The sequence below is a fragment of the Struthio camelus genome, chromosome 3, assembly GCF_040807025.1.
Source record: "Struthio camelus isolate bStrCam1 chromosome 3, bStrCam1.hap1, whole genome shotgun sequence".
Taxonomy (NCBI): domain Eukaryota; kingdom Metazoa; phylum Chordata; class Aves; order Struthioniformes; family Struthionidae; genus Struthio; species Struthio camelus.
In genome coordinates, this window is record NC_090944.1 from 145,384,921 (window position 1) to 145,398,784 (window position 13,864).

Sequence of the window (13,864 nt, forward strand, 5' to 3'; positions counted from 1 at the left end):
GTGAATGGTGAATCAGGATGGCCAGTGTAATGGATATTTGCTCTCTCATCTTACAAGCTACGTGGTTTAATTTTAAAATCTGAGTTTCCTTAGAAATCAAAACATATTCGAAAGAACCTACTTTCCATTTCAGAAGCTGGTGTATCTTTACAATCTTGATTCTGTATTTCAAAGCCACTTTTAGAAGTAGGACTCCGACTTGTGTGTTCCATTGATGTTTACAAAAATATTCCCTGCATGTCTGGTGTCCCCATAATTCAACCTGTCCAAAGGTAGGAGAAGAGCAGGAAATGTACCTCAGCAGAAGAGAGTGACTTTAAATCTCCTTTCTCTCTTACCTAGGAGATTCAGGGACAAAATGCCCTGGAAACTATAATTACTGTATGGAACAAGGCTTTGCTTCCTAAAACAAATAAACAAACGTTTGGATTGTTTATTAATTAGCACTGAAAGTAATTGCTTTGAAATTATAAAAATTGCTTTTTCAATTTTCGTTGAAAATAAATTGTTGGCCAGTTACAATTTAGGGAAGATCAGTATTCTTCTCATCTCTGCTGTTCCTCTCTCTCTTTCTCTCTCTCTCTCTCTCCCTCTCCCCCTCTCTCTCTCTCTCTTTCTCTAATTTACCTGCCAATTTTGTTTTCTTTTGGGTAGCACTTGTGATAACCTCTCCTTCACTCCTGTTAGGATTCAATTCTTCTTACAGAGGAATTCAGATGCATCTTATAGACTTTTGAAGGTTTAGGGGTGGAGGTTAGTTCAGTATGTTTTCACTATTTCTCATCTTTGCATTTTGGAAAAGCTCACTTGGAAAGGGTGATATCCCTACCTTTTACCTCCAGCTTTGACAACTATTTCCCTAGCTATCTATTTAAACTGTCCAGACTAAAACTATGGGACACGGATGTTAAAATATCAATGGCACCTTTATTGCATTTGTGTTCAAGTGCGGTTGTGCGTAGCCACTGCTAGTGAAGTCGAATACCAAATGAAGCAAAAGTGGAAAAAAATTAACAAAGGAGTCTTATATAGGAGAATAAAATAGATAGCTAAAATACTTTCTTTTGCAGGTGCAAAAGTCTGCTTGTTGCATCATCCCGCAAGTTAAAAGCAGAGTAAAGCATATATTTCTGACTTTGTTTTTAAATTCCATGGTAGTATGGCCCAATGCTGGGAGGGATTATTTGATTTTAGCAGAAAGTTGTCAATTTGTAACTGAGTATTTCATAATGAATACTCTTTTACTATAGACTTTTAGTAAGCTCGCAGCAAGAGAACAGACTTGAACCACTAGGGGACTTCAACTAACTCACCAGATGTCTAATTAATGCCTGCTGTCAGCTGCTAAAATGTCACTTACAGATATTCTTTCTTCACAGCCACTGTTTTAATGATCAAGATTATGCACAGATGTCACTTTGTTCCTGGGTTAATGTTGTGGTTGGTAAAATGACTGGCATAAATCGAGCTGCCAAACATGTAGTTGTTTCCAAGGGGAAAAAAGTGCCATATGACCACCTTGTTCTCTGTACAGGACAGCAATATCAGGTAAGAGCATGTGCAGAATCATGCACAAAATCAATACGCTCAGTGTTTACAGTGCATAATAGTTCTGTGGTCAGCAAAGGAGTAGAGTACTCCCTAGCAAGGGTATAACCAGAAGGGTTGCAGCCCTTCAGTGGAGCAGGTTGTGCTGTTTCAGTGCACGTATAGAGCTTGGAGAAGTAAAATATATTTGAGTAGATGAAAGAGGCTTTACGAGATTTTCTGCCAGTAGTGTCAGAATCAGATATTAAGCAAAGCTCCAGGTATTTTTTCCACTGTGACCATTACCCCTGCTGAAGAGTAGGCCCAACTGACATGTGGCAAATTCACCCCAGCTACCAGAGACTTAACTCCAGCTGGTGTAACACCATTTGACCTAGTTTTGGCAATGGGGGGAGCTTCCTATCAAATTAATTACTCAGTTCACATGATGGCTATGCCTGGGCACATACATAGTGTATTATTGTGTCTGCATTATTGTAGCATGCACTTCAGTAGAGGTTCAAGGGAGGTAAAATGCTGCGGAGAAGGTGGGCTCTGTTACTCTGTGAAGTCCTACAGCGTTTGTTTTGGGGGATGAAGTTTCAGGAAGTGAGGGTGACAAGTGAGAAGGATGGGTTCTGCAGCGGAGGTGGTTTGCTTTTGTCTTGGTGGAAACTGAAGCAGTTTTGCCATTCCCCCAACTTTCAGCAGGAGTTCTGGTCTCTAAAGCATCTGTATATATAACGAACTTATGCAGAGTGGAATTTAGTGCTCTGTCTTGCTCCTGAATAAGACCTCTCTATAGATAGATAGCTGCTTCCAGGTTTGTATCTTTAGTGTAGTTCTAATTGTAGTAATGGCTACAAAAAAATGCATGGAGCAGTTCCATGTAACTTCAGTATTAAATGCATTCAGTAGGAGAAAGTGGTCCACAGCCTGCCAGAAGAATTGTGCAAGTGGCTGAAGGAAGAGTGTGATATGATGGGATGCAAAAGGTGGTCTTCTCCTGTCTTTCTTTATTTTCCTTGTTTCTTTTCCATGGCTCTCTTTGTCCAAGTTTGTTTTTGTTTTGTTTTGTGGAGAAGAGTTAGCTGGCAATTGCTCCAGTCGGCTTAAGTGGGCTTGCTGAGGACGCTCAGAGAGAAGCTGGAGAGAAGCTGAGAATCTGGGGAGCTCTTGTGTCCTTATGGTGCTTTCTTTTTTTTTTTTTTTTCCTTCAGTTTCTGGCTTGGAATATACCATTGTATCATACTTATCAGATAAAGCATATTGGATTTGTGTAGGCAAGAACCACTGATTAGAGCAAACCCAGTCCCAGCTATGTAAAATGTGGATTCAAACTCATTCCTAACCCTATAGACTCAGCTTGGATTCGGACACTCCAACCGGGGTTCGTTCTTTCTTGCTTATCGTCACAGGGCCCTCATATCATATGAATCAAACGGCAATCATCTGTACAGCCCTATTGCCTGCAGTGATTTTGCCTTACTGATTGGTTTTGAGTAGAAATCATGAGCAATGTGTTTTGCCTCTAAATCAGCATATGAGACTGAGCATGGGTTTACAGGTTTTTATAGTGCTCCTCATTGTGAGCCAGAAATATTAATGTAAGGTATCTTCAACTCCACAGTTAGATCTGTATTATATACGTGGAGCAAGAAAGTTCCATGTTTTTCTGTACTCACTTTTCAGAGTAGAACCATACTTTAAAAGACAAATGATGCTCACTCTTCAACAGAGATGAAACAAAAGTTAAATCAAAGTATTATCTGAATGAGTTTAAGTGCTCCTAGGAAAAAATATTTGGAGACAACTTTGCCACTTGCAAAATAAGCTATGGGAAGTAACTCCACGGGAGGAGAAAGAAGGATACAGGAGGCAAAGGAAAACTCAGGTTTCATCTACCTTCAAGTCAAAAACCTGTCATAATCTATTCTTATTTTTAAGCTGTACAAAAATTAGGAAGGAGTTATTTTTATCATCTACTTTCTATTTTATTATGTAGAGCCAGAGTTCATCCTTATTATAAGTTGTCCCTTATTTGTTAAGAAGTCAAATTACTATCAGAAGGCCTAGTGACTATGTAAAACATAATTTGTTATGATGTAGAGGATTTAATTGTTGGGTAAGTAAGATCATTTGATGTTATGCCTGATTTTATATGACTGAGTTGCATCTCAGTTGGTCCAAGTGACCATGAAAACATTCTTAAGGGCTTTAATCACAGGTGCCGTACAGTCATAGGTGAGATTTCCTTTCATGTTCAGTATAATTCAGATTAAATTTGTTACTATAATGGTAACATTATACACAATTAACACTTTACTGAATCTTGGTGTTTTGACCATCAAGTGGGTTTTGGTCCCTTTCTCTTGGATGAAATCCCTCTTATTTTAGAAAGTTGCTTTTTGTTCCAGAAAGAATTTTAATTAATCAAATACCTATAGAGATCTGCCAACTGTATGTTTGTGCACTTCTGCTGATTGTTGTGAAGTCCCTTACACTTACATTTTGCCTCTGTTGTTATTTACTTATTCTGGCACTACCGTTTCAAATGGTCGCTTAAGAGTAATGGAGTTGAACAAGTGCGCGTTTCCCTGCAGCCAGTATCCATCACTGTTTCTTTCAGGATAATTGGAGCACACCTGCCTTGAATTCAGGGATGTGCGACGCACATTTTTTTTACCATGCCATTCTTTATTACCTGATCTATTTTTACCCCAAAGGCAGTTCATTTGCAGTAATACTTGCATCTTTCTGGTGAAATACTGTCAGTATTTTTTAAAGTGTTACAAAAAATGAATTAGATCCAGTAGACTGCTTGACCTCTTCTTCTGTGAGACCGTTGGAAGAGGGACCCCAGGCAGATTTCGGCAGCCTTCGTGCAGCTGCAGGCTCTATGTATGGCTATCGTGTGAGGTACCCTGCCTTCTGTCTGCTGTGCCATAGAGAACATCAGGCTGCTGTTTTGTGCGTTTTGGAGCATTTGCAGACCTCTCCTGGACTCTCCAAATTTTAATTTTAAATTAAGAACATATGGATGAAAGGTTGAAACTCATGATCTCTTCTCTGTCCCTTAAATTGTGTATATTTGAGAAGAAAAACAGCAAAAATTTGTTAAGCCTTGCAGGTGTTTGAAGAGCCTGCATGCCTCCGCAAATCCCATAGAAAATCTGAAATACGCTCACACACACAGGTATACATGCGTATGTGTGTGGGTTTGCTCGAACTAGTACTAATCTGTCCTCCCTGTGACCACTTCTGTGTTTGTGACTGCTCAGTGTTAGGAAGGGTTAACAGTGCTCCAAGATCCGTGTCATGTATTCATTCATTTGTGCCAGGTCCCATGTCCCACGGGAGCAGATATCAGTAAACTCCCAAGTAATAGAGAAGTCACAAGGAAATGTCAACAAAGGTACACAGGAAAAGTCCCTTCCAATCTTTTTATTCTGTGTGATGATCAAGACTGCTTAAAGGCATTGCACTGGCTACAAGAAAATATTGTCAACTCAGAAGGTAAGGGTTTTGGTAAACACACATGCACATTTGCAGAAACATTTTTGAGGCTTATTGTTTGCTTAATTCCGTGGTATAATTGGTGCCTGATTAATTCTAACAAAGTCTTTCATCTGCTGTGCTTTGTTTTCCAGATTAATTTACAATTTGTTGTCATTTTTGATACCCAGCATATTTAGCTAGGAAAAAGATGCTTGAGATAGATTAATTATCTATAATTATTATATAAAACAGAATGAGTCCAAATGCAAAGCTGGCTGGAGTCATAATTAGCCAACTAAATACTAATTTAATTAGTGAATGTGTTTTTCTGCTGTATAGAAACATATCTAGACTTGAGGCATACCACAAAGAAAAAATCTCTAAATTAGGAGGTGGGGTTTTTCAATATCTGTCATCTTTGTATTCAGTTACATCAGTTACAGATTCTCACATAGAACTGCAGGCTCCCCAAATTTTTTTTATTATCCGTGAAAATCACACATTTCTGCAGATTTTTATCCCTCACACTTGTATTTCCTCATCCTATTTTCATAAATAGTAGTATTTGACTTTAAAAAAAAAAAAAAGTTATTTTACTGGAGTCTTCTGCCTTTGTATGCGCATTGTTCACGTGTTCATTAGTTGAAGGAATATACACCCTATGGAAAATACCTGGAATGATCCAGATTTTCAAGGTAGACTCTTTCAACTACAGAAAAAGAGATCAAGGAGTAAAATGAATTTACATGACATCATTTCTGTGTACCAGATGTGAGCTGGGACAGTTCTGAGGAAAGGTGTCTTTATAGAAATTACTGTTGACTAGTTGCAACAACTGAGTTTCCTAAAGATGTAGGAAACTCTTAAGTTTCCTACGTAAAGGAAAATAAGTCAGCCTTCACTGACGTATTCAGTAGAGAACATAACAGTAAAAATCGATAGTTATTTGGTGTGGTCTACAGAGTTCATGCCCTACTTGGCAAACCTAAGGAACTTGTCAAAAAGTTGGAGGAGGTTTCTTTATCACCTTCCAAGTTCTGCTGAGATTCAAGAGGGGAGACATTAGACACGATAATGTCTTAGCTCACATTTCCCACACACAGCTTCCTGGCCTCAGGCATGTAAATAAAGCCTCCTCACCAGTTGCCACTCCTGTCTGCTTTCCAGCTGATATTGGCCCCTAAGCATACTGTTTTACCTGACTTGCAGCAGATAGGCACAGCTGCATTTGCATTAGCAGATGAGGTTGTTAGCTTTCCCTATTTCCTAAAGCTAGTCTTGCATTTAAATCTTTGCATGCTCAGTGCAGGAATGTGCTCAAACACACCTGGGCAGAAATGCTGCCTGAGAGCTCACCGATGGTCTGAATGCAAGTCAGCTGAGGCAATCACTCCTGAGGCATAAGGACACTCTAAGGCACCTAATCTATTTTGGGATTAATACACCTTTATTATTAATAATATTGTATTAATAATAATTGTTGCAACTGGCTTTTGTTGTGGTGTAAAGTGGATATCTTAATTAGGCACTATCCTTGTCCTCAGTTATGAGCTAAATCCACAGCTCCTGATGAGGTCAGTCTGGAGGACCTTTTAGAGATGGGGGCTGTGGGACACATGGTGCCACCCCCTTCTTCCCCACTCCAGCTCCAATTCCCTTGCATTTCTCTATGTTCTCTGCTGCTGCACACATAAATTATAAACAGTGCTGAACTGGAGAAGTCTTTCTCCACCTTCTCCAGTTTCTTATCTCTATTTCTGTTCTTCATCACTCTGCTTCTTTTTCTGCTTATATTTCTTACAAATCTTGTTCTTTCAGACTTAATCATAGCTGTGCCTAAGAAATCTGCTCTAGCTGACACTGAATGCCCTTTTCAGCAGCTAGCCTATTCTGGAGGCAGAATCTAATAAGTGACTGGGTCAGGGGAGATGTGGAAGCAGGGCTCCTGTTGAGTTTAGCAATTGATTTGGATGTCTGTCAACTCTCTGCAGACCGTACGATCATGTCTACTGGGATGACCGCAGTTTTATGTTTACATTTAGTATTCATCTCTATAATTCTCCAGATCCTAGTTTTCCCTTCAATAAATAGGGGGGATATTAATCCCACCTCATGTATTTCTGGTGTTCAGATCTCACTCAAACTTTAATGTACTATTTGTCAAATTTTACTAACTTGCTTTAAAAATGTTAGAATTCAGAATTTTTCAGAGAATGTTGAATATTAAATAGTATATGCATATGTTTCATTTAAGAAAGCAAATTAACTGGCTAGCAAAACTACATTATACTGGTTATTGTAGGTGCATAGAAAAACACATTTCATTCTTCCACTTCAGGAATAATGATAATTTTCCTCAACTTATACTCAGTCTTCTTCCCATACAACTTTCTTCTACCTCATGCTACTTTTATTTAGCTATTTACTATTTTTGTCAAAGCTTGTCTCGAGTGCACTATGTCAACCTTTTTTTTTTTTTTTTTTTTTTTGCATATGGAGAGTGCCTTATTGAAACAATAGTTAAGTATGCTTCAGGATCCCATAGGATCAAGCCCCTCAGAGTGCTTGGGCAGAGGAACGCCCAACATTGGAGCTCAGGCAGCTCTAAGAGTGAACAAGACAGTTTGGGCCAACTCTGGGCTTGCTTGGGTGCTGATCTCTAGATGCTTGAGGACATCAATCTTTAAGAAAGGTCCCTAGAGTGAGGCTTAACATTTAGCTGAGATAACTGACACTAGTCTATCTGGCCGCCTTAGTCAATGGCAAGAGAATCTAGCAGAGGCCCGTATGCAGCTCTGTAGAGTTTGGTTTCTGCTCTGAACTACCCCCTGACTATACAGAGAGCCAAGGAAGAAAGGTCCAAAATTAGGGAGTATGAATACTCCTCCTGTGGTTCTGGAAGTTTTTTAGAAGGAAAGTGGCAATCATTGAATTTTAACAATTTGAGTCTTACTAGCCTAATTAGATGAAATCTTCATTTGGTAGCACTGATTTTTGAGAGCAGCTTTTAATTAATAGTTAAGGTAGGGGTTTTAATTGCTTTTTTTCCCTCTGTGAACAGTGGAAACAGCTCCATTCTAGTTGAAGTCAGTGGGTGCTTTTTCATGGATTTTAAGTAGAGCAGGATCAACCTCGTAGCGCACACTGGTACGGGAATGGTGTGCGTGCAATAGTAAAAGAAACGGAGCTCATGGGAGCAATTCAGCAACTGAGGATGGGCAAGCTACTACCTTCCTCCACATGCTTTTCCTTGCTTCAGGAAAAGAAAGACAACTGGAGGGCCTGGCCAACACTCAGCAGGAGATATTACTCAAGGAGCACGTGTAGGAGAAGCAGCGAGCCGCCTTTCCTGGCCGCGTTAGTGCTGCCCGCTCAGCCAGGCTGGCAGCTTGGCCAGACACGGCAGCCTGCCCCTGGGCTGGGGCTGGAGGCATCTGTTTCCTAGTGGTTTGTGCGGGCAGTTCCAGAAGGGCCTTCTGACACTGAGGGCCCAGGAGCAGGGGTAGCACTAGCCCTTACGGCCGGCATTACCACTCCTCTGATGAAACCCAGCCGCCTAATGCATGTAACCTATTATAACTGTAATTGCAACTAATTGAAATTCATCTCCTATTAGCTCTGCACTTTCCATGAAAATAAAAAAGTAGGATGGGAGTAAAGTAAAGAACAAAACTGCTTTAATGGTCCAAAATGGAGCAATTATTTTTTTCTCTTTACCTAAACATAGTTTACTGCCTTATTAAAAGCATTTTTGTAGGAATACTATCGCATTAAAATTCCAGTGCATGAATCACCAACCAGAGCCACTGTTGCTTTAGCTAATACTGGTTTTCTCCTTTAGCTTTTGCAAACTAAAAAGATTCAGGTCATGCTGGGGTCACTGAAATCTTGTGCTTCCACTTATGGAAAATGAATGATACTGCTCTGCAGCAGAACGTTGGCATTCTAGTAATAAATGATAAAACTACTCTAACAGTCTTTATTTATGGCTGCTTTTTTCCATGGAAGATTATTATATTTACTCGTGGATAGATACATTTTCATGCAGTTAAGTAATAAAGGCATCTTGAGGAATTGCTATCTGTCCAGTGAACATAATTTCAGGCCATAATGAATATCTGTAGTTCCTAGACTACTAGCACTGTAATCTAAAAGGCCCCTAATATTGTAATAAGCAGAAACCGTAAATTGTTGATTTACAAGAGGTCAGTAAAGGAGCATTGCTTTCCTTAATCTAATGTAGTTGTATTTAATATTACCATATAAAACAGAATTTTAATTTTCCTTGAGAAATGCAGGGCTTGAATCTGATCTTGTATATACAGAAATGCCAACATATAATGTCTCCGAGAGAGAAGCTTGTTCTGCCAAATGGCTAAGATCTCTCAGTTGCCTCGACTTGCATACCTTAGTCAGAATGAAAGTTTGCTAGGCTGTGTCCTTGCTAAGCACTTCTCGTGCCCCTTTCCCAGCCACTGCATCCTCTTCAGCTGCTCATGTTCTTCACCTCTTCCTAATTAAAAATGTCTAAATGTAACGAGGGATTGTCAGCATATGCATACCATGTTCTTACCTGCATTATTAGCACATTAGATTATTTAAAATGAATATATCAAAGTTCATATTTCACCACTTGTTCTGTTTATTTACCTCTTGCATTACACCTTGCTGCAGCAGTGAAAAAATTGATCAGTCACTTCTTCCTTCCTTTTTGGCTCTCTGATGAGGAAGTCCTGCCTGCGGATTGGTGTCCTGGCAGGTATGAGCAACTGAAATGATTCTTCTGGCTTGAAAAGTCAACTTAGCAGTGTACACATTGGACAGAGTTCTCATTATCACAGATTTTACATGTTCTGTATTATACTTATGAAAGTGGTAGAGTCTTGTCTTACACTTCCCAATAAATACATTTCTGCAGGCAGAATTGTTCTATATCTCTGGTCACTCATGTGAACAGTAAAAATGTGCTTTCCATCATTTCTGTACTTATATAATCATGGGGCAATTATTTCCTCTGACCGTCATGAAGAGATATGTTTGTTTGGCAGTTACAAGTAGCCAAACTCATGTAGACAAAAAACTAACCTTCTAGTTAAAGGGGAATAATAGAACATGTGCTAGCAATGTTAACGTTAATAGTCCTGGGAGCTAGAGCTTTGTGAAGTCTCTGTTTATTGTTGCTCTGTGTCACACACAGTGTAACAGGGTTCCAGTGGAATTAGTTTAGCCTATGAAATAATAACATGTAGGTCGTAGGGGATGCTATCACTTGTAGTGAGAGCTAAATGCCAATGCTGAGATAAACATACAGGTTAGTTTCATGGGGCACTCTCTTACCTTCTCATCACTGCTTACTGCAGTGCCTTGAAGGCAAACAAATCCTGCCAGAAATAAAGATCAAGCCATGGATGTAGGAAACTCAACTGCGAGTCCAAATTCTGATCACAGTTACTGCTATGTAGTCTGAGGGTAGCCAGTGCCAGCTGTCCTTTTTGTCAATTAAAAGCCATTTCTGAAACACTTCGTATGTTTCAACACTTTAACTTGTTTTAGTACATTCCTCCCTACACGTTTCCTTCAGTGCCAAACCACAGGCTATTTTCATAGAGATCGTAGAGAAAGTTTTGCCATATCATCCCTCTTTCCATACAAGGACGCATTTCCACTGTGTTATCCATCAACTTCAGTCTGAGACGGGACAAGCCTGGGGCGACCTAGGATTTATGCATTGGCTTTCTTCCGGTTTACGGACATTACCTGGAAAACCAGCACTTGGGCATTATTAGCTTTTCTGCGGTTCTCATTCTCTCAGTTCCATGCTGGAGTGTGTGATGTCCTCTACTGCAAGCATGTTCACATGTCAGCTTGGATAGGTAGGCCTCTATTATTTCCTATTTCTGCCAAAAGAGATCAGTAAATGCACCTGCTGCCTACCTGTCCAGGTACACGGCATCAAATGCATTGTGAAGTCCTTGTGCATATGGACAGTGCAATACACAGCATCTTTGTACACCAGCCGGGGTAACTGTGCAGAGCTTTTGCAGCATGTCTTTCTAACACTTGCGAGAAGCTGTGAAGGTATTGCATAGATGGATCATGACTGTGTTGCGTGCATTTCTTGAAAGTGCTGGACGCATTGCACATCAGCTCTGTACAGCCTAGTGACGCATGTAGACATGTGTGGTTTCTGGTTAAGGGATGATTTGGTACCGGCTATGACACAGTGGGTCTCATCAGGCTGCCGTGCATCTGGAAATCTTGCAAAAACATAGGTAGTCCTCAAAATCTGACTGGATGACATTTTGGTGCAGAAGACAAGGTTATATGCAGGAAATCAGAGACCTGTGTTAGTCGTAGGATAGATCCCTGAGAGTTAGACTAAATGGACTCATCTTGCTCCAAAAGATGTCAGAATCATGCCCTTAAGTTGTGTATTTCACCCCGTGGCTATAAAGAGAGGCTGCAATGAGGGTCTCAGAAGTAGAGATGTAAAGTCAGATGAGATAACTCTAACTTCCGCTTCATATACCAAAGTCCAGAGCTGTAGTTGTAATCTCAGAATAATCACTCAGCTGCAGTATAATGAAGTGCCTAAAATCCCTGGGTATCTCAGTTCTGCTAGTTTCTTTCTATAGGTTCTGTATATGTTTCTTGGCATACTGCAACAGCTGTCAGACTGAACACGTAGGAGCTTCTGGATCTTATGAAGGCCTACCGGAATTCACAGGCTGGGTGTTCCTCAGCCTGCTTGGCCTTGCAGCTTGAGTGAGCTGTCTGAGAGGTTGAACATAGCACAAAACCAGAGCTGGGGGGTTGTGTGACTGCCTACTTTTGTATGCTAAGTGTGTCCACAGAGGAGCATGGCGGCCTGAGTTCAGTTTTCCCCTTGCTCGGGGAGGAATTCAGCTACAGGCCTTATGGCAGGGTGACCCACCCACCAGGAAGGGAGTTCCCAGTCCATCTCACAGGAGCATAACATAACATAAGCTTATTTAGAGGCTGCATACATTTTTTTAAAGGCTTAGTTGATCACAGAGCAGAAAAATGCTATCTATCCTGAGCAGGAGACAGAGGGAACAAGGAGGAGAGAAGCAGGTTTCAGTCCCTGCTCAGAGGAATGTTTATGTGTTTTATATTAAACCATCCTTAGATAAAACACACAAATGTTCTGGTGTATCCTGCCTCCCTTGTCCCCAGGAGGCCTTTAACCCTTAGGCTAGAGAGTCGTGTTATCCTTGCACAGAACCGCCTTCCCTCCCTTCCTCACATATTTACTCTCATCTCAAACTGCTCAGTGTGGAGTGGAATTGCTTCAGTAAGAGAATTTTCAAGATCCTACCATGCAGCCTGCTGCTTTGTAGTTACGGGCACTCACTTAGAAGACAGGAGAAGCAGGTCTGAATCGGACCTCCTTTTGCCCAGTGGGCAGAAGGATGAAGCTGGTTTAAATAGTGTGTGATTTCTGTTCTAGCAACAAGACACTGCCAAATGAGCACGGTGATAGCTAAAGGCTGTTTGCATACCAACCTATCAGAAGTGTCTATCTTAAGCTTGCTGTTTTCTAAGCAGCAGGCAAGTCCCGCGGCCAGCGGATTCAGAACACGGGCTTTAGGCATTCTCCAGCGTGCACTGGAGAGTGGTAGGTGTCTTCAAAGAGCACTACAGAGCTGCCAGCCTCTCCCCATGAAGTGCAGAGGATGTCTGTGCCCCTCAGCAGGGCAGTTCAGTGAGGCAGGACGAGCTTATAGGAAAAAGCAGGCACCAGGGTACATCTGCATGGGTGTCTCCATTGACCTGAGGTTAAGCTTTTGCTGAAGGTAGCAGCGCTGGTGACCTCCCATATTGCACAAGGGCTTATTTTCTATAACTTGTTCTTTCTACAGTTTGTATTTCTTTCTTCTACGTGATGAATGTAATCTGTTCCTGTTCCCCTCCACCCTCCACCCCAATAAGTGCTTTGAATAAGCAAAATTGAGAAAGGAAAGGAAAGAACAAAATTTAAAAAGGGATTTTTTTTTTCCCTAGAGGATTTTCAATCAAAATAATTTCAAATTATGGGGTCAGAATGAATGTCATACTTCTATGTTAAGTACTTGCCTACTTTGTGGGATGTTTTGTACAGATTCTTCACTAAATTATCTTAGCTACTGTTGCTAGGTAACATTATTTGCTTCATAGCATCAGAGAAATAAGAGGGTCAAAGAGAGCAATTTCATATTATTATCATCTGAGTTACGCTAATAAGGTTTTCATTGTATGTCTTAGAAATTTTTCCCTGTTTTTTTTTTTTCCTAGGGAATGTCATTGTCTATGGGAATACAATTGACATTTACACCACAGTAGAAACCCTCTTATCTCTTGGAATTAATGGTTCTCGCATACATCTCATACAACCTCCACTTAGCTCACATGTTACTTGCCTTAACAACAACGCGATCGAAAGTGCTGTTGAGGAAGCACTGTCAAAGGCTGGTGTGACTGTTTATTGTGACAGTATCCTGGCAGAGTGGAATGAAGGCGACCACACAGGCCTTATAACATGTGCTTCTTTCACGACTAATACAAAACCATTTAAATTGCAGTGTTCAGTAAGTATATGCTTTCATTGTATTTCCTTCAGTCAGTTTTTTAAGACAAAGACTGTCAGACTTAGCTAATCCTTCGTTGTTTTATCTATTTCCCATTGTTTCTAGAAGATTTAATGTTCACTTGTTAATCTGAAGGAGTGTTTTTTAAAAATCCAAATAAAACCATTGTTGATACCCTGGCTGATTTGGATTAAAATGTACTTAAGTCAGCTGACTCACGAATAGTTGTTCATTGATGAGTGACAAATACT

The 13,864-nt window shown here is 40.4% G+C and overlaps 1 protein-coding gene across 1 annotated transcript in view; it reads left to right on the forward strand.

Annotated features, from left to right (window-relative positions):
- CFAP61 (cilia and flagella associated protein 61) overlaps positions 1-13,864 on the forward strand; it is a 141,568-nt gene that overhangs the window by 95,270 nt on the left and 32,434 nt on the right. The window contains exons 20-22 of the mRNA XM_068940772.1: positions 1,380-1,548; positions 4,869-5,043; positions 13,321-13,613. Of these exons, the coding sequence (XP_068796873.1) occupies positions 1,380-1,548; positions 4,869-5,043; positions 13,321-13,613 (637 nt within the window). The remainder of the gene's footprint in view (positions 1-1,379; positions 1,549-4,868; positions 5,044-13,320; positions 13,614-13,864) is intronic.